Source organism: Boleophthalmus pectinirostris, unplaced genomic scaffold, assembly GCF_026225935.1.
Source record: "Boleophthalmus pectinirostris isolate CB_2022bp ecotype Guang Dong unplaced genomic scaffold, ASM2622593v1 HiC_scaffold_15, whole genome shotgun sequence".
NCBI classification, from domain to species: domain Eukaryota; kingdom Metazoa; phylum Chordata; class Actinopteri; order Gobiiformes; family Gobiidae; genus Boleophthalmus; species Boleophthalmus pectinirostris.
This window is the reverse complement of record NW_026571070.1, coordinates 35,586,403-35,613,614: the sequence shown is the minus strand read 5'-3', so window position 1 is coordinate 35,613,614 and position 27,212 is coordinate 35,586,403. Positions and strand designations below refer to the sequence as shown.

The 27,212-nt window shown below is 40.4% G+C and overlaps 1 protein-coding gene across 1 annotated transcript; it reads right to left on the bottom strand.

Annotated features, from left to right (window-relative positions):
- Positions 1-25,884, bottom strand: zgc:163022 (putative ferric-chelate reductase 1). The gene is made up of 15 exons (XM_020940766.2): positions 25,628-25,884; positions 19,259-19,395; positions 16,917-17,005; positions 16,732-16,846; positions 10,469-10,666; positions 9,933-10,034; positions 8,891-9,029; positions 6,918-7,025; positions 5,764-5,879; positions 5,130-5,216; positions 4,961-5,052; positions 3,339-3,397; positions 3,124-3,267; positions 633-652; positions 1-554 (listed from the first exon to the last, which is right to left on the bottom strand). The coding sequence occupies exons 1-15, from the start codon at positions 25,857-25,859 to the stop codon at positions 465-467; spliced, it is 1,728 nt and encodes a 575-aa protein (XP_020796425.2). The 5' UTR covers positions 25,860-25,884; the 3' UTR covers positions 1-464.
- Between the last annotated feature and the right edge of the window lie 1,328 nt (positions 25,885-27,212).

The window sequence follows — 27,212 nt, the reverse complement described above, 5'->3', positions numbered from 1 at the left end:
AATAAGAATATACTTCAGTAGCAGCTGGAGAGTGTGTTTTCTTCCTGTCAACGTAAATACGTTAACGCGCCTCCTGTCCAGTCAGAAGCTCCCAGACGCTGTGTGGAATTAAATAAAGGCCATTTAACGTGTTTTCCATGTAAACCTCAATTTGGAATTAAAATATTCAGATTCAGAACAATTAATTTGGAATTTAAAAACATGTAAACGTGGCCACTGTTCCTTATACCCCCAGACCCCGCCTCTCCTCCCCCCTCACTCTCCTCTTCAGTCCTCCACGTACTGCCCAGTTTAGCAGCTCTATTTGAAATATAGTTATGGAGGAGTTTAGGTTTAGTCCCACTTGAATGTTTTGCATAATGTAGTTTATTCTGTTATTCACTTTACTGATCATTCCAAAAATATAAAAGACACATACAATAAGATTAGATCAAATGGATTCTGAAAAAGTGCAGTAGTGTTGGTCAGGACATGCCGATGCCCACCAGCAGAGCCACCAGGAAGGTCAGGTTCCCCAGGATGAAGAGCCCAGGAACCAGGGGACCGCCCATGATCTGAACACAACAGGTCTACTGTAGGCTCAACATGTCACCAGATTCCACAACAAGAATTAGACTGATTTTGGACCTTACCACTTCTAGTCGATTCGTATCTGTAAAATAAAGAAAATATATATGTATATATTATATTAGCAGAAATGTACTTAGTTACATGACTTTGAGTCGTTTGATGACATCATACTTTAATTTCTTTAATTGAAGTAACAGTAATCCCAAATTAGTGTAGTAGGTTGTTATTTGTTGTTTTTTTGAGTAAAAGTACTTCCTCTTCCCACTGTGAGTAAGTCTAAAGTGACAAAGGCTTTATGTGGACAATATCAAATTATTATTATTATTATGATGATGATGATTATGATGATGATGATGATTATTATTATTATTATTGTTATTATGCAATTTTTAGGTCTATTCTTTGGATGTATTGGAACCTGTGCATCATGTTGAGTTTGTCCAGTTGCATTAACTCCCAAATCATTTATCAGATTTAAAATACATTTTATGTTCAAACTGTGAGACGCAGCTTCTCATAGTTGTGTAATGTGTACTGCTGAGTTTCACTCTCTTCAGTGTTAAACTGAGAGTGGTGCTATGATATGTCCTGCATGTTAATGTGCATACTTTGTGGTGTGGTATATCATGTGGACTGGCCTTTTGAATAACTTTTATAAAATTACCTCAAGAAATCATTTCATATAGAATATTGGCTGGAGTGTGATTGACAGTTTAACACACAAGAAGTGAAAGTGGACGTTGGGGTTATTATTAGCCCAATTATTAACTATACTATTACTTTTGTACTTAAACACAATTATACTAGACTTAATCCATAGCATACAAACAAGTACACTTTGCTTTGATATAAAAAATTTAATTTCAATCCTTTATCTTTAATCAAACCCAATTCTAACTGATCCAGTGCTCATTTTTGTTCTAATGTAGTTTCCTCGTCACAAACAGACCTGGAGCTGTGTTTTGTTTCATGTACACATGTTTAAAACACAAAGCCTGCACATTTATGCTGAGTGCATTACTCAGAGTGAAAACTCCCTGTTGCACCTTGTGATGTCATCAGATGGTAATACAGGAAACACTCCATACATCTTCAGAATTATTTGAATAATTTGCTGTCCTGAAGTTTCCTAGCTTTGAACCTACAGCTAATGTTTTAGCACCACAATATATTGTAGACTCTCTGTGAAATAGAATAGAATAGAATAGAAAGCTTTGATTGTCATTATACAATAGTATATTTATATATATAAATTATACTACTTGTCATAGTGCAAGAATCAATAATAATAAAAAAAAAAATAGTTCTCATTTCTCATCAGCAAATCTCATCTGAAGAAAAGATATTTAACATATTTTAAATGGCAACAATTTAAGGTTATTCTAGTGTATTCTGCCCTACAAAGGCAGAATGCCATAACATCAGGTTTGGTCAAAAATGTGTTCATGTCATTTTGTTTGTATTTCAGTCCTCCTTTATCATGTCAGCAAATACTGTGAAAAATATTGAGCTCAAAATTGACTTATGACCCTTATTTGTCAGTTCCTGTTCTCTGCTTTTGTATCATGAGCCAAAAATAAGGAGTCGTGCAAAGGCTAAAGGCAGAAACAGTGTATGCTTGGTTTGTCATTTAGTTCATAAATATATTTTATTTTAAAATCCAACCTTTCGCCTCTTTCTTTTTGGTGCAGCCTTGGCTCAGGGTCTGAACACCTTCAGTAAATAAACCTTTGTATTCAATGATACTTCAGTGATGTTTAAAGTGAAAGTATTTGGCATATTTACATACTGTACACACTCTACTACAAAATCACTTGTGTTAAACTATTTACTGTGTAAGTATCGCCGCATGATCCTGAGCAACACTAAACAGAAAATCCAAAGCTCTTCTAGATCATTTCAGACAAACACATGATGACTGGAGCTTGGTGACGTCTTTTTCTTATAATGGATGAAAGTCTGGAGAAAATCAAGCCAATAACGATCATGTCACTTTCTGCCTTTGACCTTTGCACAAAAACTTATTTTAGGCTCATGACACAAAGACAGAGTACAGGAAGTGACAAATAAGGGTCAAAGGTCAATTTTGAGCTCAGTATTTTTCACATACAAATATTTCTTCATTATAGCAACAAGTTGTCAGATTTTGGGAGCCCGACCTATTCTACTTTTGTCTGGACAAAACAGAAACTTTTGAATTCATTTTTCTCAGTTTCACACTCTGGACAGTTAAACTCTTTTGCCTTCGTAGGGCAGCATTGTACAGTAAAGCAGCTTGATTAAGGCTAAAATTGCTGCTCTTAAAACACTACATGACATCACAAGGTGGAACAGAGCATTTTGAGCTTTGGAGATGTAGACAGAGTAAAGAGTTACTCAAACATGTGTGAATGAAACAAAACCCAACTCCTGGACTGTTTTTGAGGAGATAAAAACATTATAACACGGCTTAAAGCTCACAAGAGTCCATTTTGTGTAATACACAGTATATAGAACATAGAGTGAAATGAATGAATATTAAACATGTGCACCCGAAACCAAACTGTATTGTACCTTCACTCTTTTGGCTCCACTTTAAGTTCAGGTCGGACAGGAGGAAGTAGATAGCTTCCCACGCCACAAAACCTCCCATCACCTTCGGCAGCCACTGGCTCTGAGTCCCGTCAATCAGCTGGAGTCCGGTAAAAATAGCTCCCACTGCACAGAATGTGTGAGTTATTCAAATAAATGTAGGAAGCAAGATTAGACATTTACTGACAAAGTCTTACCTGCTAAACCTTTTATTGCCAGAGCGTTCAGAGCATGAGCCCAGTTAAAGAAGAAGCGCCTAGAAAATAGGATTCATGAACAGGTTGAGTTCACGTTCTACAATGTGATGATGACATAATTTCAAAAGGAGGGCAGGGACATATTTAACTCTAATAACGTAATCCACAAATGTTTGAACCTCATTATTATTTGGTCTGGATTAGGTTTACAAACCTTCAATATGAATCTCATGGTTTAAAATCCTTTCAACTTAAAACACAATAACAATTCACTTTAGTTTAGTTTATTTATATGGACAGAGAAGGCGTTGAGTTTTGTGTTTTCACGTGAATAGGCCCAGTATTTACAGAGCTACGAACCATAAACCAGGTCAACAAATCTACAACGTGACAGTTACACGTCAAACTCCACCTGACAGTTCTGTCCTGTCTCCAGCTTGGGTAGAACTGTTAAGTGTGATGTCATGTCCGAGTGCATCAGCTGATTAAAAACCATGGACATGTTCACACTTTCCTCTCTGCAATGCACTTCAAAGCTAACGAGGTTGTGAGCATCCATATATGGTTATAACTGTGACAGGAAGTGCACGAGGAAGGTTGAGGTCACAGAAATCATGGACGCAACATAACGGCTGCTCAGATGTGACTTGAGCAACACCAACAGGTGAGGCCACCACATCAGACAGACGCCAAGACAGAGATATAACTTTCCTTGTTTGGTTATTTAAATACCTTAAACATTGAAGCAGAAAAACAGTTTGTCCTTTCCCAAGTAAAGTCCAGTTACAGTCATTTAATACTCCAGACGTGTCATATTTCTTAGCATAAAAAAGATGTTTTAATATGTATATGTTTCTTTCATTTTTAAATCAGGATAGTCCTGCTGGGATTGAGAATCTGTTTTTTCAGGGGAGTCCTGCACATGTTTTTAGTGATAGGGGAAACTGAAGCACCTGGAAGAAAACTACACAGGTACAGGGAGAACATGCAAACTCCACACAGACAGACCCCACACCACCCCAGAATTAAACTGTGCTAACTGCTTTGTTGCCATAGTCTACAGCAGGCATGTCCAAACTACGGCCCGTGGGCAAAATGCGGCCCTTGGACAAATTTTTCTTGGCCCTCAGGCATCCAGGTGACTTGGCCCAATTATCTTACATCAAATAAAAATGACCTTTTTACTGCAAGTTTTTTGAAAATCTACTTAGCTAAAGATAATATTGAATATTTAGTGTGTGGTTTTGAGGATCTTAGCATAAATAAAGACTGATGGCTCATTCTAATGTGTTAAACATGCACAGATTTCAATTATTCACTGTATTCAGCACCAGTCTACAGCCTTCGATCAGCCTCTGCTTCATCTGTGTTTAGATATGACACCCCTGGTCTACAGTGTCATTGGTACAAAATGCAAAATCTGTGGAAAAGTGAGAGAAACATGACTTTTGGTCCTGATGCACTGCTTAGAGGTGAGCAGCAGTTACTGACATGTACACACTGGTAATCCTATTATATTGTAAATATAGATATTATAAATATAGAAAAACAAAGCAAATAATATAGATAACATAGACATGATCAAGATCTTATAAATACAGAAAATCAGACTTTGCACTCACATTGGATGGTGAGGGCTACATCGTGCCAGAGCTCCTATTGGCTGGAAGAAGGACAGGATCATGACCAGACAGCCTAACACTGGGTGTGCCCCCTGCAGGCACACATCACCATTACACTCCTGCTTTAACTGTACAGTTCATATAAGAGCTGAGCTGTGGAGACACTGACCCCAGACCAGGTGCGTCCGCTCACGAAGGCCAGGACGAAGGCGGTGATGGTGGCTGCCACAGCCAAGCACATGAACAACACGTGCACCTACACACACACACACGTGCGCGCACACACACAGGCACGCGCACACACAAGCACACACACACGTGAGCACACACACGCACACATACATACACACACGCGCGCGCACACATATGCACACACACACGCACACATACACGTACACACACACACGCATGCACACACACACGCACACACACACGCACACACACATGCACGCACACGCACACACAAACACACAAATTATAAAGTGTTTTATTGTCAGAGAATCAAAAAGTGAAAAACACTCCTAAACTCTTCTTGGTGAATAATTCGGGGGCTCAGAATTTATAAGCTAAGTGAGGAAGAATTTTGGAGCACTGCAAACCCATTAAATACAATTAGTTCTGCTTCTGACCTTTTTAAGACTCCTTTTTAAGTAAAAAGACGGGACAGCACTTTTAATTTAAGAATAGCGATTGTGAGATAGGGGCATGGTCCTGACCACGGCTTTAGCTTCTTGTGTGTTCAGCTGCTTTTTCACCTTATAGTGACCTGAGAGATGTAAAGACAGTGTAGTGTGCACACTCACCACAAACCACATGTCCTTCCCACAGAGCCTGTGACCCTGAGCCAGTTTCTTGTTGAACCTGGCCACCATCATACCCAGGGATCCCACGAACATCCAGGCCACCAGCATCAAAGCACCTGATGAGTGAGAAGTTTATGGGTCTAGACCAGGCATATCCAAACTATGGCCCGGGGGCCAAATGCGGCCCTCAGACAAATTTTTCTTGGCCCTCAGGCTTCCAGGTGAATTGGCCCAAATTACCTTGCATCAATTAAGAATTATGTTTTACTGCAAGTTTTTTGAAAATCTACCTTGATAAAGCTAACATTTAATATTTAGCGTGTGGTTTTAAGGATCTTAGCATGATTAAAGACTGATGGCTCATTCTAACATGTTAAACATGCACATATTTCAATTATTCTCTGTACTGAGCATCAGTCTATGGCAGGGGTGTCAAACTCATTTTGGTCCGGGGGCCATGTCCAACCTACTTTGATCCCAAAGGGGCCGGATCAGAAAACTCATGTCATATAAACCCGAAAAATAACAATAAGTTCAAATATTTGTGCAGAGAAATGCAAATCTATTACAGAAATCTTTTTTAATTCATGAACTCTTTCTTTTACAAAATATTATAATATTATGAACAACCTGAAACTTTAAGAAAAATGCAATTTCAACACAATGTTTTAACATGAACTTGTTTGCAAATAGGAATAAGTCCATTTTTTTTTGTAAAATCCTGCACTCAGCATCCACTTTTCTCATTTTTGACATTTGTTGATGAGGGTGTCACGGTCAACAGTCAAAACAATCGTCCTTTAAGAGCGTTTGGAAAGAGACAAGTCTTCATTTGTGCTGCTCTGGTGGGAGGGGCCACGCACAGAGAAGCTGGAGACGCTGATATGATAAACACCGCAGAAAATTACCAATATTTTAATAGAAAATATAATTAAAATATTTTAGTAGAAAATAAGTCGAGGGCCAGTTTAAAGGTCTTGGAGGGTCGGATCTGGCCCCCGGGTCGTATGTTTGACACCCATGGTCTACGGCCTTCAATCAGCCCTCTGTTTCATCTGTGTTTAGATATGTGGCCCTTGATGAAAAAAGTTTGGACACCCCTGGTCTAGACGTATTCTTGATCTGAGACATTTATAATGACATTTGCTCCTCACCGTGGGCTTTAATGATGAGAGGCGCCTGGGAGCTCTGGACCTGTCCTGGTGTGGTCACGTCCACTCTGCTCCTACTGACGAATGTCCCTGAGTGGATCTGGATCTGTCCTGTACAAACACATAAGCACACACAGGATTATTATGGGATGTCTGTCAGGCTTTTTATCATTTAAATTAGGGGTGTCAAATTATCGCGTTAATTGCGATTAATTAATTACAGTCATATTTAGCGCGTTATGTTTTTTAATCGCGTTAATCTCATTTTTAATCTCTAACTTTACTGTTTCTGTATGTGAGTTTCTTTATTATAAAACCTGTTTTTATGTGTTGTTGGGACAACAACACACACACACACAAAACACATTTATACATTTTTTTTTTTCGGTAATTAAACTCATTGCCGCAAACCCACACAAAACGCGCGCAGTAACAGCGTAAGTAAACGTCATGTTAACGTTGGCGGCGTCAGTCGCACAATGGATGAGGTCGAAGAGCCAGTAGAACACAGTCAGCAGTGCACAGGTAAAAACACATTCGTGTCTTGGAAATTATTCTCCCGACGTGAAATATAAAAGAAAATAACAAATATAATATCGCCTGAAAACAACCTGCATAGGCTCATGATGTCTGCACTACTGTCCTATAGTGACCTGCCACATGAGGGGACATGCACACAAACACACACAAACACACACAAACAAACACACACCTTCATCATCGTCATTAACCTGAGAACGCGCGGACCACGTTTCCTTCCGTAGACACTGCGCGGACACCGACGTGCTCCCGTGAGCTGCGTGTGGATCGTGTTTTCTCGCGTACGCGGCGTAAACCGAGCTTCCTCCTGTGCGCCTCTAAACCAGAACTAACACCAAGACTAAAACCAGGTCTAAACCAGGACTAAACCAGGACTAAAACCAGAACTAAAACCAGGTCTAAACCAGGTCTAAACCAGAACTAAAACCAGAACTAAAACCAGAACTAAACCAGGACTAAACCAGGACTAACACGAGGACTAACACCAGGACTAACACCAAGACTAACACCAGGACTAAAACCAGGATTAATCCATTCCAGGACTAAACTAGGACTAAAGTAGGTCTAAACCAGGTCTAAACCAGGACTAAAACCAGTGATTTCATATATAAAGCATTTCTCTATCAGTAATATTTTTAATATGGTTAAGGAAAGACTGGACTTTTTATTGTCTTTAAGTACACAAAAGTTATTATGTTCAGATTTCCTCGTCTTTGCTACTTTACAACAAACAGTTTCTTATTCATGGAGACTTGGGCTCAACAGCCAATTTGGAGAGATTTGTTAAACAATAAATGACTTTATAAAGTCACTTTTTTAAATCTATATCAGTCTTTTGATCTGCCACAATAATGTAATAATGAATTTAAATGAAAATACCTCAAATTGAAGGCTTTTCTCAGCAATTTTTAGGTGAGATTAAAATGAGATTAATTAGATTAATTAATTACAGATCATAATTAATTAATCTCTCAATTTTTTTTAATCGCATGACAGCACTAATTTAAATGTTTATGAATTCATTCATATGTTTTTTTAATAAAACTGACATAAAGGTGCAAGAGGATTATTTTTGTTATTATTGCTGTTGATATACTGTAATTAAATGCACTCAGCTCCATATGATTCTTTCTGTCCCATAACGTGATGTTAGGTTATTCCTCACTTTCCTCACAACACATCCTCTCATCCTATATCATTAATGAACAACAACTAGCATGCTACCAGCAAACTTCCTGATTTTCAGATGATAAAAATTTCTCATTTCTAATTAGATGCAGACAGCACAGTAGCACACACACACACACACACACACACACACACACACACATACATACATATATAGTATAGCATATAGAGTTTACTATGGGATGTTTATTACCACGAGAAACTAGCATTCTGCGTCTATAAAGTGTTAGTTTGCAGCTGGTTCTCACCGTTGCTGCTTGGTCCGTGTGCGTACAGGAGGTAGTAGGTGGGGCTGCTGCTCCTCTGGGTGGAGATGCTGTTACTGGAGGTGAAGGAACATCTGATCACTCCGTCCTGCACCGACGTCTGTATGTCTGAAACATCACCCTAAAAAACAACATCATCTCTTGTGTTATTCAAAGCCTCTATCTGTCTGAGTAACAGTACTTAGTACCACTTTACTTAGTACACTTTCAGTATCGTTAGTAAACCATGAAGAACAATTCATAACAAACAAGTTTATTAACAGGCCATGATTATGTTAGTTCTTCTCTCAAAAACAAACAAACAAACAAACAAAACAAAAAAACACTCCACCTTATGATGTAATGTGGTAATACTGGAAGCACTCCACTGTGTTTTAAACTCCATACACTGTCAATAGAATCATCTCAATGATTTTAGCCTTAAAATTGCCAGTCTCCTCTGAACAACGGTAAAAATAAAATAAAATAAAAGCTTGAGGAGAAAATTCAGTTTGTTGACTGGACAAAAGTGAGTTTGGATGGACACAAGTTAGTTTCAACCAAACTAACTTATGTCCAGTCGACAAACTTAGTTTTCTCCTCATGGATTCTACCTGGATGACTGAGAGATTCTTCATGTAAAAAAAAAAGCTGTAAATTTGAAAACTACCTCTTCATGACATCACAAGGTGGAACAGGGCAATTTGAGCTTTTGGAGATGTACAAATTAATAATGCAGGATTACTCAAACAGGCGGGAATGAAACTCCGGGTCTGTTTTTCAAGACACCACATTATAATATGATTTAACGCTCATCAGAGTCAGTATTGTATATGTATTGGATCTTTAATAAAGCTCAAAGAAAGACAAATCATACTGAAGATTTATTCAAAATGATTCAGGCTTATTAACTATCTAAGTCTTGATTTATGCTTTATTAAAGCTAATTTAAGTGTGGTTATTAGTTTAACACAATCCACAAAAGGTACAATGCTCACAGATTTAGAACATCAGCACATTCTCAACTCTGAAATGAAAGTTTTACCAGAGAAATCGTCTGTGGTGTGGTGGTGCCGGTGGAGAAGGCGTGCTGTATCTGCACCTGCCCACTGCTGTCCAGAACACAAATGTATATGTCATCATTTCCCTGGAAAAATTACAAAAATGTTCATCAATTATAAATCTGTCCTTTTAGCATGTTTCCAAGCAGGTTAACTGTAATTCAGCTGGACGAAAAATACATGTATAAATTAGACCAGTAAGTATGGAGAGATGAAGGGGAGAATGATAGATTTGTTGAATAAAATATCTGCTAATGTTGGTGGTGAAGCAGAGGAGATGGAGAGGCTGAGGAGGCTGATGGTTCTACTGCTGAGACAGTAAGATAAAAAGAACATTTAGGCTTGAGAGGTGATTGGTTAAGAGGCAGAGGTGGTGATTAGCTGACAGTGACACTTCACAGGACAGAGAACATTTTTTAGACTTTGTAGAACTTATGGAAAGAATGATGTATAAAATGTGCAGAAAGAAAGACTATGCAAACACAGATCACACTGTCCAGTCTAATGTTCAGTATGTTACCATCTCCTGGTCGTCTGAGAAGCCGAAGGCCACGTAGCCGCCAGAGGGACCGGACATCTGGTACCGGATGGCAGAGGACCCAGAGGACACCGGCATGGCTGACAGGAAGTAGCAGTTAGCAGGGCTCTGAACTGGGTCACAGCCTGAAGGGTTCTGGAAGCACACCTTAGACTCTCCACAGCCCACCGCTGAGATGTCCTGTGAGGAAGAGCAGAGGACCACCACATTTTTACTACATGGACATCTTCATTTACTCCTAATGCTCCATTCACACTGGACAAGGCCTCTAGTTTACATGAAAGTCAAGGTTTGGTTTGCTTTTGGCATAGACTGTATAAAAATGCGGACTAAGCGAATGTGACATCACCCACAGCGTTCAGCTCCACTCATGGTTACAGGCTTTATATTATGAACAGGAAACAGACAAAATTGTGAAAAAAAAAAACTAACAAAAAACAACAACAACAAAAACAACAACAAAAAACAAAACAAAACACCAAGATCATGTAGAACAGGTTTATATGAAAATTTTAAAACCAAAATGACGAGGCTCACAGCAGCAGGTAGAGAGAGGGGACACAATATTCCAATATAAGTCAATAGGAAGCAAAGTCAACTTCATGTTAGTCTTCCTATGTCCATATATATACAGTCTATGATTCTTCAGTCTTGAGAATAGCATTAGAAAGTTCTGAAAGGGAACATGTAAGACGTGCAGCATGAGCAGTTCAAACACAAGTAAGGGACTGAGCGGTTTGGTTTTTTTCTGTATCAATGGAGACCACGCAAGAGGCTAGCTAAGGAGCTAGCTGTGGACATTTGAGGTACTACAGGCTTTTTGCACCATATGTGGCAACAAACATTTGTTGCAGAAGACCTTCCAGAGGAAACACTTTCAGGGAATGCACCATTTCATCACCAACAGAGCAGAGTAAGAATGAGGCTTGTTGTTTTCACCTGGTTCCTCCTGGACACTGCTGTGACGCTGCAGGACACAAAAGAGGGACACTCTGGCTCTTCCAAAGAATCTGCTCACCCTCCCTGACCTCCAGTCAAACTAAGACCTCTGACTGAGACACAAAGGCCACTGAGATGCACAGTGGAAATGTAGTGGAAATCCAGAGGTAAATTCAACTTGAATTTGCCTCTGGATCAGGCTCACTCTTTCAGACAAATGCTCAGTTTCGACTCTCTTGTAATCGATCACTCCCTCATGGCATCAGACACCTATTTGAAGTCAAAATGATCTGCTGTAGATAGAACATGTGTTACATGTGAGACCAGCAAGGAACTAAGGAAACAAAACAGGACACAGGTCACTCTTTGTTGGAGTTTTTTTTTTTTTTAGGTTTTTAGGTTGTTTGTTTTTTGTATTTGATGGTATTATGATTAACCCTAACCCAGTACAACTGCAAATGACCAGTGTGACCAGTATAAAAACAGGGCTGAAAAATGCATGTATTCAGGGGGAGTCTGTGGTTGTTGTGGTTGTGGCTGGCACATCGGCTTTTTTTTTTTTCTTTTTACTTTAACTTAAAGGTTGTATAGAGGATTTTCCAAGGAACGAGAAATCCAGCGACTGTTTGTCCTTTTTCAAATGTTGCGCATGCGTGAAACCACCCCCCCTCCCCTACAGCTCCCTACGTAGAAACGCCTTCTCCCGCCTCCTCTTTACCCCAGAAACAGGTTTGTTTACAGCCGGTGCGCTGCACATGACTTGTAAACAACTAACTACAGTGTTGGTTAGGCAAGGCGGAGAAGTGAGGAGCGGGGGGAGCGGGTGTGCGGACATTTCGTTCGCGGACGAGAAGTGAGGAGCAGGGAGAAGAGCGGAGCGGGGAGAGAGGAGAGGAGAGAGGAGAGGGTGCAGAGAAGGTTGCGCGGAGATTCAGTGGGAATGAACTAGCTACAACACGCAGCAGCAAGCGGACTCTTTCTTTGCATTGAAAATTACGTTTTCAGACATAGGATATCGCTTTCGTGTCCTAAAAAACGTTTGACTAGCTCTTGGAAATAAAGTACGTTTTCATAATAAGCAGAAGTTTCCTGTCCAGGAGTCATTTGGGGACCAATGCGTCAGTCTTTAGACCCTGCGTCTGCTTCAGTCGCGCCATCGCTGGAATGAATCTTCAAGAATCACCTTGGTTTGGCTTCGCTGCTTTTCTCCTTGTCTTCTTCTTTCAGCGACCTCAAAAACGGACTTTCTTTTGCGGCTAACTGCTCCTGGATTCTTGTCTGCCATTGCAACAAACTTTGTGCTAACTGCGAGGAAGATATAGGTCAAAAAAAGCCGCTAAGAACTGTTGCGTTGGTGGAGTAAACAGCGTCTGTGCGTCTTGCGTCTGTGGACTGCGTGACAGGCGTACGTAAACCACGTAACGGCGGCGCGCAGGCAAGTCAGTTACGCTAGAAACGTAGGGAGTTTGATTGACAGCCTGTCAGCTCACAGATAACGAGGCAGTGTCGTTATCTATTGGCAAATGTTTAGCCCCACCACGTCCAGAGTTGATGAATTTTTATTCTCTTTTTTTTGGTCATCATAATTACAAGGCTACTGCACCTCTATAATGCTATCATTGACAACTTGAAACAAAAAAACAAAACAAAAATCCTCCATACAACCTTTAACATGAGCAGCATGTGTATGTGACATGTCTCAGTGAAATTGGGAGGCTTGTTTTTATTACTGCTCTGTGTGTAGGTTTAGCTTCTTTTTGCAGTTTTTTACCTGTTGCTGTGGAGTTTTTATTGCATGTTTTTTTTTTTTTTTTTTTTTTTTTAGAATGGAATAGAAGTAGAATAGAAGTAAAAGCCTTTATTGTCATTGTACAGTATAATTAAATTCAGAGCTTTTAAGCCTCACATAAGCGCTGACCCATAACCCCAAAGCACATGACACTTTTCAGCCAATGAGAGACACTGACCAATTAACACCCCTGGAGCAGAACTAACAGAGCAGGGGGACGAGGGAAGATTGCAAGGATCACCACGACACTGAGTCCACACAACGGAGTGAGGAGCTCCCATCTCCTCTGTAAGTCACACGGGACAGTGGTGCCCCATTCACATGTATAAGAATATGAGGTAGCGGTCTGTCGTTCGTGGTTTGTTGCTGCTGGTCTCTGTTTTCTCTGCAGGGCCAAGGGACACGGATCAGGTGACCCCCTGCATCACATTACCAACTTCCCCCGCATTTTAACCCACCTAGTCTTGAGACCAACTTTTTACAACAATGCAACAGTTGTGTGCCTAAAGTTCACCTGACTTCCTCTGGAGGACGCTGCTGTGTTGCTGCAGGACTCAGAGGAGGGACACTTTTGGCCTGAGGCCTGTTATTCTCATCAAACTGCTCTGACACGGGATCTCACGGGATTGAAATGGTTTTATATTTTGTTCTTCCAGGCTGCTAGCGGGCGCTAGTTGATAGATTGAAATCCAGTTACCAGACTTTTCTATTGCCTTGTCATAATAGGTGTCCAAAAATCAAAGAAAATATAAAGCATCAAACATCCCCTTTAAACGCAACTTCCCTCCAAAGAACAACACAAAGACAAGCCACACTGGATTAATATAGTTTAATACACACAGAGTACTACAAAGAATACTACAGGGAAAATCAGTCCTCACAGTTCATCATAAATAAGGCACAGGAGCACACATGTCTAAACAGACAGCTATATTGATGGGTGTTCCATTGCTGGGATCAGTTTTACATTTTCACTCTCTCCTCTTGGTTAGACAAAACACAAGTAGCAACTAGGTCTATAAAGCACATTTTCCTCCAGTAGGCCTAAGTATGAATACTGAAAAAAATATTTGAAGAAAACACAAAAATTACATTTTGTTGTTTATGTTTTTTTCATCATTGTGGTATTGAAATAAGTATTGAGTATCAAGCTTTGAAATGTTAGTTTCGAGACAACACTGGTTTACTCTTTCCTAAAAGAGCTGAGGTCATAGACACAGAATTATGACAGTTATGTTCTTAACTATTTAAAGGTGCACTGTGTAATTTTTCCGGTGGCCTGCTTGTCCTCATGGAGATTTTATTTGACAGAAACTTCACACAGTAGGGCCTTTGCCATAAAACTTTTTCTTTTTCCATGGGAACAACAAAGTGACACTACCAGGCCATGTGACAGGTCAGATCTGTGGAGTATTTTTAGATCAGTTTGATGATCTAATAATATGTTGTGTTTTATCACCTCCAAAAATATAACTGAAGAAGACTGCAGGTTTTAAAAGACAAAGCAAGGTAAGTGACTAGTTGAAATGCAAGCTGGGTGTGGTCTGAGCAACACCTGATACGTGTACAGTGTCATGCGAGTTACAAGCAAAGACTGTATAAAGAAATGGACTGAGGGAGCGTGAGGTCACCCACAGCCTTCAGCTCCAGTCAAATGAAACTCATGAAGCTTGAAGTTATAGGAGCAAATTTGAAGCCAAGTCTCATATTAGGAAGAGGAAATGATTACGGACAAAATAGTGCAATATAAACATCAGGATCATGTCGAGTAGATTAATATGAATATTTTAAGAAAAAAATGAGGAGACTGACAGCAGCTGTTACTAAGAGAGGGGTGATGATTTTTCAATACAAAATGAATTGGAATTGGAGTCGATGGAGCCAGAAGCACACCCATGCTCACTTTCTATTTGAAACAACAGTTAGCAGGTTCGCTCTGTCCAGTCACACATACAGTCTATGGTTACAGTGTAAAATGATGACACTGTAAAGCCCTGACTATAGTTTCATGGAGAAGCCCTGGTCGCTCAGAGGACGAGACCTCGGGTGGAGTGAAGGTGCGGCTCACACGGGGGTGGGGGGTGGGTGCACACAGAGGGGGTGAGAGGAGACGTCACAGGGCCCAGTACAAGAGGAGCAGGAGCAGGCTCTGAAACAGACACACAGTTACACACAAGAACACAAGAAACTGACTGTCAAACACTTAACAACATTGATTCATTGATTTTTACTTAATGCACATGTTTTAATCCTAATTTGTTGTAGAAGTTGTGTAGGTCTATGATAATGTAATATATTCCAAATGTCATATTTTTTTGTCCCATTTAAAAGATCCTATATTATGATAAATCAAAAAAAATCTAATTCAGAAAAAAAAAAAAAAAAAAAAAAAAAACATACCTGGAGTGTTTGTGTCATCGATGCATGCTGATGTCGCAGTTGTCAGATGTAAAAATGCTTGATTCCACCTTGTGATGTCATAAGTGGAAATCCAAGAAGTGCTCTGCCGTGATGTGTATGCGTTTCAGCCTGAGATTAGCGGCTCTTTGTAGGTTTTTGTATGACTTCAGTACTTGCTCCTCTGGTGGGAACCATGTTATTGTACAAAACCTAATGTTATATTTGAATGAGCTGAGCTGTTCATAATGTAATAATACAGGAGCTTTGAATGAAGGGCTGGGCATGGTGTGGGTGAGTTTCTGTGGGTGAATAAAGTGTCCTGCACATGCCCATGTCCTGCTGAGGACAATGCAAACCTGGAGTCATATATCAGTGCAGATGGGCATTGTCCAGCTCCGGGCCCACATACAGCCCTTTGGTCGACTCTGACTAGCCCGTTTAAGATCATGTGTAATTACAAAATAAATATATTCTTAATAAATTCTTACCAGTCTGAACATCGCATCAAAAAACAATGCTATTTCCTGCTTTTTATAAAGAAATACAATTAATCTTATGCAGAACTGTGTAAGGCATTTTGGCCTCCACAATATTTTCTGTTTCTCATGTGGTCCCAAAAACAATTGTACACCCCTGTATCAGAGCTGTAACAGACTAATGTGTTGTAGAGAGGAAACCCCTCTGCTTTATGTGACATCAGGGCATCTGTGTTGTCAGTTTGTCAAAGCCTGATCTCGTCAGATCTCAGAAGCTCAGCAGGGCCTGAGCACTTGGACGGGAGACTGCTGGGAAAATCAGGTGCTACAAATGGGGTGCCAGTCACAAAAACTGTTGTGTCCTTAGGCAAGACGCTTCACCCTCACTGCCTAGTTTGAAAATTTAGTTTGTGTGAGTGTTGGTGGTGCAGATTGGCGTTGCTTCTGTCAGTCTGCCCCAGGGCAGCTGTGGCTACAATAGTGATTTTCCACCACCGAGTATGGAGTGAATGAATAATGATTTGCAAAACTGATGCACTATTATTATTATTATTATTATTATTATTATTATTATTATCTGTGGATGTAATACTTTAATATTCATTTAAAACATCTGAACTTCAGAGCTACATGAGACTCACCAGACCAGTAGTGGTGGGCTGGGCTGTGGAGGAGCCGCTGTAACTTCCGCTGAACTGGACCTGAGGACTGGCCACAGCCACCCAGTATGTATTTTTAGTCTTCACAAAGGTGGCGCTAGAGAGACAGTTTTCATTATTGCCTTCAGTTTCTGGTTATAGACAGCAGAGAGAAAGAGAGGACTTACTAGAACTTCACAGCCCGGTCGCTCACAGGTCTCCACTTCACCTGGATGGATTTCTTACCCGAACTTGAAGAGTGAGCCAGAGCCGAGCTCTGAAACAGAAAAGCCTCACATGACTCTCTCATTTGGGTTTCAGTTCTGAAATCCATTTGGTTTAAACCTAAAGGATGAAGCAAGACTTGTCATATACTGAGCATGAGAAAACCTTGGATGTGTCTGTCCGCAGTTTAAGGCTTTGGTGACACAAATCAGTTGTGATTATTTTTTCAAAAAACTATATGCAGTACTTTTATTTTCTGGTTGAAATAAGACATGTAACAGTGACCCCTGTAGGCTGCAGGCCTAAGTATGTGTACGGTATGAGTATGAGGTATCAGGTTTTACAGGTATGGGACAGTGACTCAGCAGTTTGATTTACACTCACTGGACTGTCTTATGCTCAGTTATGGAACTGTGAAAGTATACAGAAAACAATGGCCTGCTCCAGACCTGTAAATGACCTTGTGGTGCTGGAAAACAATTCTACTTTTCTCTTGATAACAAACAAGATGATTATGTTGTTATCTTATTCCATAATTAACTTGATTCCGTGAGTGGAGAGTGGAAGTCAGAGTTGCAGGGCACTGCACTGCTGCAGGCTTTCTGGAAACAACTTTGTGAAACTCGTCTTTGCTCATTTAGTTTTTAGAATCCCCAAAATTCTATACTGGGATCCCCCAAGTGAGTGTGCTGAGCCCCCTGCTCTTCACTCTGTTCACACATGGCGGCTCTGCCTCTTCCTCCTCCAATCACATTGTCATATTCACCGATGACACCACAGAGCCTGGACTCATCCCAACAACAATGAAACGGACTACAGGAACCAGGTACAACATCTAGCGTCATGGTGTCACAACACTAACCTGTTCCCGAAGATCAAGACAACCAAGGAGATCATTGTGAACGAATGGACAAAACAACCACTGACCCTATAGTCACTGAGATGGTAGAGGTGGCAGAAAGGGTGCCCAACTTTAAATTCCTGGGCTGACCATGGCTGAGGACACAGTCCTGGGGCATTTGCACTGCCTCAGCCGTGGGGGAGGCCCAACCAACAATGCCTCTACTACCAGAGAAACCTGAGGAGCGCCAACATCCCCAGGGGAAGGGAGGGGAGGGTAAAAAAACCTCAAATATACTTGCCGATTGTGGCTTTAAATACAGTGTATAACAATCTCATAGGCTGGATCATTCTGGGACACAGGTGACATCAGTGCACTCATGTTTCACTCTCTGTTGACTCTAAACCTGTGCTTATCTGCATGTCACCTGAGAGCCACCAAAGCAAAACACTTAAAAACACTTTAGTAACTCGATAAGACCTGCTCTGAAAGCAGGCTGGGAGGTGACTGTTTCATTTTACAACCTTTACCTCCTGATGTCCTTCCTGTTAACAAGCCACACTGTGACTGGATGGTACGCAATATGGGTGTGGGTATGGGAGTGTCCTGGCCAGGGATACTAAAACAACAGTTCCTGGAAGGCCCAATACAAAATATGAATCATCATTTTCCAATGAAATTATTAGCCAAAGTAGACAGAGAGATAAAATCCAGGAAGATGCATTTCCACCCTGTTCCTCCCTCCTGTCTCTCACTCTCGGCCAATCACAGTCTGCTGTTTTTACTTCTCAGCCAATCACCTCAAAACATTCATATAAAGCACTGTACAGCTAACAATGTACAGCAAGATATTTAAAAAAAAAATCATTTTGTCAGTTGTTACTTGAAATATTTGCATGTGACAGGTCCCAAACCAGTGGTGTGAGACTGACCAATCACAGGGCAGGACTATGGCTTAGGCTGGGTTGAAGCTAAGCAAATGAACATACTTTGGCTTAATTGGGTGAAAATATAGTCTATTTTGTGTTTGTTTTTATGTTTAGAGGGAAGAACTTTTGTGGAAAGTAAGATGTCTGTGCTTTTCTCTCAGACGGATTTAACTCAAGTTAGATTTTTTGCCTTTTGTGATGCTTTGACTAATCCAAAATGATTCTAGTGAAGGTGTATGGAGTTAAAACACAGCGGAGCACTTCCTGTATCACCACATGACATCATAAGGTAAAAATGTTTGAGAGAAGAACCTTCACTAGAATCATTTAGATCATTTCAGCTTTAGAATTGTCAGTCTCTCTTGAAGAGAAGGAGCTGTTCACTTGGAAACTACCACCACATGAAATATTTAAACATGTGTGAATGAAACAAAACACAGCTCCAGGTCTGTTTGTGAAGAGGAAATGACATTATAAGATCAGAGAATAGGCTAATATGGGCTCTTGAAGTGTAAGGTGAGGTGTGAGGACTTACTGCTTTTCCCCCACAGGTGAGGGTGTGAGTCCCAGAGGGGGCAGAGTGGAAGGAGCCCACAGCCGCACCACTGGCCGTCTCCCGAGCCTGCAGCAGGAAGCCTTCAAACACGTCAGAGGAAGTGGCAGTGAGGGACACTGTAACAGAACAGAGAGGGCCACTATAACACACAGGAAGGGCATCTGAGTAAACACACAGAGAGGGCATCCGAGTAAACACACAGAGAGGGCATCTGAGGAAATGAGAGTGAGGAGGGCAGTGTCAGAGTGCTGACATGGAAACAGGACAAGAGAGAACATGCACACCTTCATAACAGGGGAAATCATAACAGGGGGTGCAAGAGCGAGACAGACACATGGAAGAGATACTCGTTTGCTTGTGCTTGAACAGTTATTATGTGCACAAAAGAACTGTAGCTTTGAAGTTAAAGGCCATTGAAGGAGGAAATTGAGCTGCTGCACGTGAGCTTGGCATCGATGAGTTGATGATGAGACATTGGCAATGGGAGCGTGACAAACTGACTCAATGCAAAAAGACGACAAAAGCTTTCAGAGGCAATAAAAGCAGATGGCTTGAACTTGAAAACGTTCTTGAAGACTCAGAGAGCAGATGACTGAGGTGTTTCCATCGTGCAGATCCGTCTGAAAGCTAAAACAATCACCACTGAAATGAAGATGCAGATTTTAGAGGTGGACCATTGTGGTGTCTCAGATTTATGAGCCACGATGGTCCACCTCTAATATGTCCATCAGGGCACGGACGACTCTGTGACAACTCCCACCCATCTGCAAATTCACTCAAACAAAGAAAGCTGAGAATTCCATCGGACCAGATGAAATCATAAATATGGATGAAGTACCTCAAGATCATCATCAAGAGGACAAACTCAATTCCAGCTGTGATTCCTGGGGACACAACAAATTATTTGCAGCCACTTAACATCAGTGTGAATTATGCATTTCAAGTGACTCTCCGAGTTGAGTGGGAGTAGCCGCATGTGAAGAGCAACTTTTACTCAAGTCTGTCTCACACAGCGTGGGGCTGTGTGAAAAATTCTACAATCACCAAAGGGTTTTGAAAAACAAGACTGCTGTGTGATGAAGAGGACAGCACAAGCTCAAGGATGAATTTGCCTCGAGATGAAAGTGACATTGAGAGTGACAACAAAACAGAGACTGAGAAAGTGTGTCATTCTGAGGCTGTTCAGTTCTGACAGTGAAGACAATGACTTCAGTGATTTCAGTGCACAGGAGGAAGATAAAGGAAGGAGAAAATACCTACAGTAAACAAGTAAGGTGAGGCAGTTCCTGAATGAATGAAGCTTTGTTTAGCCACTTAAAATCTTCTACACAGGTATCAACAGTAAACCATCACAGTTCCATGTGATTGAGTTCAGGAGGTTAACCTTAAAGTTAAACTTTAATCTTTATTTTCAGACTTCCTGAGGCTTCAGGCTGACCATTTTACTGTCATTTTACTGCCATGTTTTGTTTTGTTTTTTTTTGTTTTGGGGTCAGTTTGGTCTCTACAAGCAACAAAACTGTCCACTCTGCAATGAAAGATGGTTTAATATTTCGTTTAGACCACTTGCAGTTATAGAAGTAAATTCAATACCTGCACATCTTTTTTCTCATGCTGTAGAACCAACTGGATTTCAACTTTGAAACTGGCAACACAAATGAGAGACTTGTGTGAAGTTCATTCTGCTCTCTGATTGGATAATCATCTTGAGAACCAAAACACCATCATATCTCATGATTTTGTAATCAGAATAAATCAACTTCATCCACCCATTTTCTTTCTCTTATCTGGGGCTGGGTCACAGCGGCAGTCATCTAATATTTAATTTCAGTTTATCTTGTAGTTGAACACAACCCAACTTCATATTTCATTCTGAAACATGAGCAAACAATCCAAACAAAAAGGGTGGAGGTGTACAGTATATAATCATATATACTGTACTCACATACTGTACTCACATATACTCATATATACTCACATATACTCACATATACTCATACACAAACCTCCCCAGCACTGTCACAGTTTTACTGATGATTGTACTGAGATGCTCTCATGTGCACAGACTTTGGTCTTTACAGGTGATTTGAATGTACATGTGGATAATGTGTGTGACACAAAAGCTAAAGAGCTCAGTGCTGTCCTTGAAACTTTTAGTCTGACTCAGCATGTCAGCGACCCACCAGCACAGGGCACACTCAGGTCCTGCTCGGGACCTGGGAGTAAATATTTCAAATGTCAGAGTGGTCGATGTTGCTCTGTCTGATCATTTCTGTGACTGGGTTAGGGGTTAGGAGTTAGGAGTTAGGGGTTAGGGGTTAGGGTCCTGCAGTTGTTCAGAGGAGACACATAAATGTAGGTGCACGGTTCATGCAATGTTACACTTTGAAATGGCCTTGTTCTGATACTGATGGTTTGTAGAACTAGATCTATCTATCTATCTATCTATCTATCTATCTATCTGTCTATCTTTCTGTCTTTCTGTCTTTCTGTCTATAAGAAGAAAACTCAGTGGAGGGAGGCTGTCAGGGCACAGAAAATATAGAGTGCCATGGGACAGAGCAGAAATGGAGTAAATTCAAAGGTCCAGGCTCATTATGAGATTTTTTTTTTTTTTTTTTTTTTTTACATTATTAGGGTTAATTTTCACATCTAAGTCAGAGTTTGCGGCGCTAAATCGTTCAGTTCCACAACACAGACATCAACCTTGCAGTCACAGAGACACATAGAGCTAAGTCCCTCACAGAACTGTGCTAGAGACCAGTCACACCACAAATGTCCAATCTATGACCCAGGGGCCAAGTGCTTGAAATCAACCTTAACTAGAAAAGCACTCAGAGAGCGCAGACCTCCGCCAAGGACTACCCCCATTTTTTATATAAATTGCGATAAAATCAGTCTTCTGGATCAGATCCGGATCAGCCTTTGGAATATGAAACAGGATGCCACTGTCCATCCCTGAGTCAAATTTTATGGGGTTTGGTCAATAATTAACCGAGATATTGAGAAACAAAATTTTTGGCCCCATTTACCACAATGTTAACAAAAATTTCAAAGTGATCTAGAATCCAGGATTTCTTCCGGATCACCCCCAAAATGAAATCAGTTTTTCCTTTTCACATTTCCAACAAATCCTGAAAATTTCATCAAAATCGGTCCATAACTTTTTGAGTTATGTTGCTAACAGACAAACAAACAAACAAACAAACAAACAGACAAATGCCGGCAAAAACATAACCTCCTTGGCAGAGGTAATGAAGCTGATATCAAGTATTTTCTAATCTAATCTAATCTAATCTAATCTAATCTAAGATGGAGTAAAGGTTTTCTAACTTGTTTTAAGTGTTTGAGTTATTCACTGTGTCGACCGTCCTTCAGCTTTGTCTGTGTGTAGACATCTTGCCCTTGATGTGAAACGTTTGGACAGGCTTGATGTACACGCTTCCTCCATGTGTTACTCACTAGATTTTTAAAGTCTGTTCATAGACTGTTCATAGTTACCATGTGACTTCAAACTGGAACATTCCCAAGAGCTTTGAAAGAAGAGCAGCTCTGACGTCCCCTTCCCCAACCCCCAGCACTGAACAATTACTGACCCATTTCAAATCTGCCCATTTTAGGTTAAATCCTTGAAAAAGCTGTTTATACCAAGATCTTACTAACTTACTAACCACATGAACATCTCTTTTGATGACCCCTTTTGTTCAAATCTCTACATGCTGCCGTTCATACTCAGCAATAACATGTCTCTCTGCACTCTGCAGACAACACTCAGATCTATGTCTCACTGCAGCAGATGAATATGAACCAACCGTCTCTGACACTAGACACTCACAGTAGAATAATATAAAGAAAAGTGCTCCAGTCACACGGCAGGACATTTGAGTGTTTAGTGCTAAAATACAAACAAATTAAACACAACTTCATTTTAAAACCACTTGTCATTTATAGAATAAGTATTTCTGCACAGATAAGTCGAATTTTGGAGGAAGAAAAATATTATTTATAAAGTCATTTAAAGTGATTATGCCAAAATGTGCGCCACGTCATGTTCCAGCAATATCCAGATGAAACAAATGAATGGGACACATTATGTGATGGTGTAAGAGCTCAGGATGCTCAGTCAGCCTATGTATTTGTGTCCAGTCCATGGTAACAGAGAGCTTGGCTGCTGTTGAGGCTTCCTGGCTCACACAATGAGCAGTTTTTGGAATGTTTTGTTTTGTTTTTTGAGCTCTGTTTATAATATCATATCATGGGATTTTAATCAATGAGACGTGCAGCATGTGCAGTTCAAAGGTCACAAGTAAGGGGCTGTTGGATTGTGTGAAATGAGCTGTTTGTTTTTCTTGTATCCTTGGAGAACATGCAAGAGACTAGATAAAAGCTGGCTACGGACAGGTTTTTTACACCATATGTGACAGAAGATGTTCAGAGGAAACACCGTTTCATCATCAACCAAAATATCAGAGTTAGAACGAGGTCTTTCCTGATATATTCACCTGGTTCCCCCTGGACTCTGCTGTGATGCTGCAGGACACAGAGGAGGGACATTTTTGTCTCTGCTCACCCTCTGACCCTGACCAGTGCTCCTGTTACACTCACACCTTTTACTGACACACAAAGTGAAAATGTTGAACTTGAGTTTCCCTCTGTCTGTCAGTCCTGTGGGCTGTAGTAATCTTTCTATTATCATTTCTTCATATCAGAGTTAAGTACGAGGCCCCTCCCTCTTTGTCAATGTTAGGTTGGTAAATTGCGTCTGTGGAAAGGAAATGAAGCCGACCGCAAGTTTATAAAACCTCATAAAACTGTAAACAGATAATTAACACGAGCCCAGAACACACATGGAGTACTTCTGCCCTCTCTGCTCTGTTTGAATCCACATGTTTACGCTGGGAAGGTTCTACATGTATCTCTATGGTAGAAAGTTCAACAGTTACCATGGTGGCACAGTGCAGTCCAAACAATTTTCAATATCATTAGATAAAGATTATCATTAGATAGATCTGATGTTAAAGTGTAACATTTCATTGAGATGAGAAAGTGTCAGATCCAAAAGTTATTTTTTTAAAGAAATTGTACGTATCAGAGTACTTTTCTAGCAACATACTTTTACTCCTACTTGAGTAGCATTTTTATTGAAGTAACAGGTATCTTACTAGAGTGAAACAAAAGCCGACTCTTCCCACTGTGAGTAATTCTACAAGTGACAAAGGTTTTACTTTGACCACATGAAATGATTTGAACGTTTGTTTCTTGCAGCTTCTTCACTTTAGATTTAGTTTTTGTGCATTATTTTGTCTGTCAAATTACATTAACTTTCATGATTATATAAATCTGATGTTTTAAAGATGTTACTCTTTAAATTACTTTCACTTGAGTAGTCGTTTTCCCAAATACTTTTTTACTTTTACATAGCCTACATTTCTTGGACTACTGCACTGTTTAAGTAATATTAATTTGGAGTAATGTAATTCTTACTAGAGTATACTTTTTAGTTACTCTACCCACCTCTCTACAATTTTAAATGGAGGACACTCTTCAGGAAAAAAAACACTGGAAGCCTTAAGCCATGTTCTGATGTTGTTCCCTCCTCAAAAACAGACGTGGAGATGTGTTTGTTTCATTCACATGTTTGAGTAACTCTTTATTATTAGTCTGTCTACATCTCAAAGCTCAAAATGCTTTTGTTTTTTTTACACTGTCATTTAAGGTAAGGGTTTTTTTGGGGCACATGAATTAATGGGAGGTTTAAGCACCAATCTGAAAAACTCATTATCAAACATAACAAGGTTCCCCTCCTCTTCCCACTTGTAAGTGGACAGACTGACACATGTACACTTATTATTTCCACACATCCCTCCACACAACACACATAAATACACACAGTCATTTTCCTTTACTGATGTACACCTTGTCTGCTGTGGTGATCTATGAATTTGTATTGTATTGTTCCATATTGTACTTATTGTATTGTCCTGTCTAATGTCTGTGTGCATGTTGTATGTTGCAAATAATAATTAAAAAAAAAAAAAAAAAAAAAAAAAGCTCAAAATGCTCTGTTCCACCTTGTGATGTCATGTAGTGGTAGTTTTCATATTACCAGGTCCTTTTCCCTTCAGTTCATTTAATTGTAATTATATGGAAGTGATTCTAGTGAAGTACATGAAGTTTAAAACAACTTCATTGTGGAGCACTTTCTGTATTATCACATGACATCACAAGGTGGAACAGTGTTTTCTGTTTGAGAAGAACAAATGTGCAGGGTTTGTGTGTTAAACATGTGTGGATGAAACAAAACACAACTCCAGAAAACATAATGAAATATTGTTACAAGAATCTTACCAGTGACGTCCTGTCCGGCGGTGTAGTTGGTCTTCTCTGTGCTCACTCTGAAAGGGGACACTGAGGTCTGAGGGATGCTTCCGTGCTGAGGTTCCATACTCACACAGCTCTCAGTCACCTGCCCATGTGAGTAACCCTCGACCCCCAACCCACAGCCTAACAACAGCAGCACCCACAGCACCAGCAGTCCTCTGCCCTTCATGGCTCCACACTGACCGCTCCTGCCCCACATTCTCTCTCAAATACCCCTCGTGTGACCGCATCCAGCCCGGGACAGAGCCGGGTCCTCCCACACACCTGAGCCCCGCCCCTCTGGGACACCTGACTGTTGTGGGAGCAGAGATTAAACACTCACAGGCAGCTAAGCTTTACAAGAAACTCTACTTAATGGTGTAGTGTGACACTTTCCTGGTACAGGTATTTGTCTCCATGGTGATGCTACTAATATGCCTGAAATGTTTCGCAGTGAGGCATTAAATCTATCGCTCCTTCAAGCTGATATTTTTATTGGCTAGGTGCTCTTGAGTGTCTCCTCCTCTGCACTAGTGCTGTCATCATACTAACATTCAAACATGATTATGATACCAAGAATAGACTTGATTCTCAGTACCCATTCCAATACCAAGATGATAATAAAATACACTCTTTATTCAATAATAGAATGTAATTCTCAATATTAGATCATAGTGTTAGAACAGCCCTGGGCTTGTCCAGCTCCGGGGCCACATACGGCCCTATTGGTCGACTCTGACCAGCCTCTATAAGCTCATTTGGAATTACAAAATAAACACATTTTATCATTTGACCTCATGCATGGACAGTCTCACTTTTTCATTGTTTAGTCATAACATAAACTGTTACCAGTCTGAGCAGCTCAGCAATGATATTTACTGCTTTTTTTTTTTTATAAAGAAATAAAATTCATATTATGCAGAAATGAGTAAAGCATTATGGCCTGTCCATTCACAATATTTTCTCTTTCTCATGTGGCCCCATGGAAAAAGAATCACCCATCCCAGTGTTAGAAGATGGTGAACATTTCCAGGTAACAAAGCTGTAATCGTGTGGTGGTGTTAACGTAACTCCACCACACGACTTGTTTATAGATCAAGATTTCCTGAAATTACACTATTACAACATCAACACACAAACTCTATTGTTCTTCTGCTGTGACGCACAATGGGAGTTTCATAAAACCTTAACACATAATAAACAGAACATTGCTACGGCCCAGTTTTATTCCACGCCTCATGGAGCACATCGTCGCTCATGGTTGGGAGCACAGCAAAAGTGGAAGAACAGGTTGTCAGGGTTTGACACAATATTAGAATCATTTGGCTGACTTCAGCCGGAGCAGGGACTCCACACACGCTTCTACGTGCTCCTCCGGGGAATTCCTTAAGGTCCTTTCAATGGAGATGTTACCATTATCTTTGTCTGGAATGTTTCACAGTATGACTTTAAACCTTTCTATCTACATGGAGACCAAACCAGACTAAGTCACAGGTTAGATCTGTGGAGAGGCGACCCCGCTCACAGTCAGAATACCTGTTTTGTTTTTGATTTTTTTTAGGCCTCTTTGAGC

Coding starts and splice junctions, on each gene's coding strand:
- zgc:163022 (XM_020940766.2), bottom strand. CDS start 25,859: ATGTGGGGCAGGAGCGGTCAGTGTGGAGCCATGAAGGGCAGAGGACTG. Junction 19,396..25,627: donor CGCCGGACAGGACGTCACTG/GTAAGATTCTTG, acceptor GTTCTGTTACAG/TGTCCCTCACTGCCACTTCC. Junction 10,035..10,468: donor TCTCAGACGACCAGGAGATG/GTAACATACTGA, acceptor TAATTTTTCCAG/GGAAATGATGACATATACAT.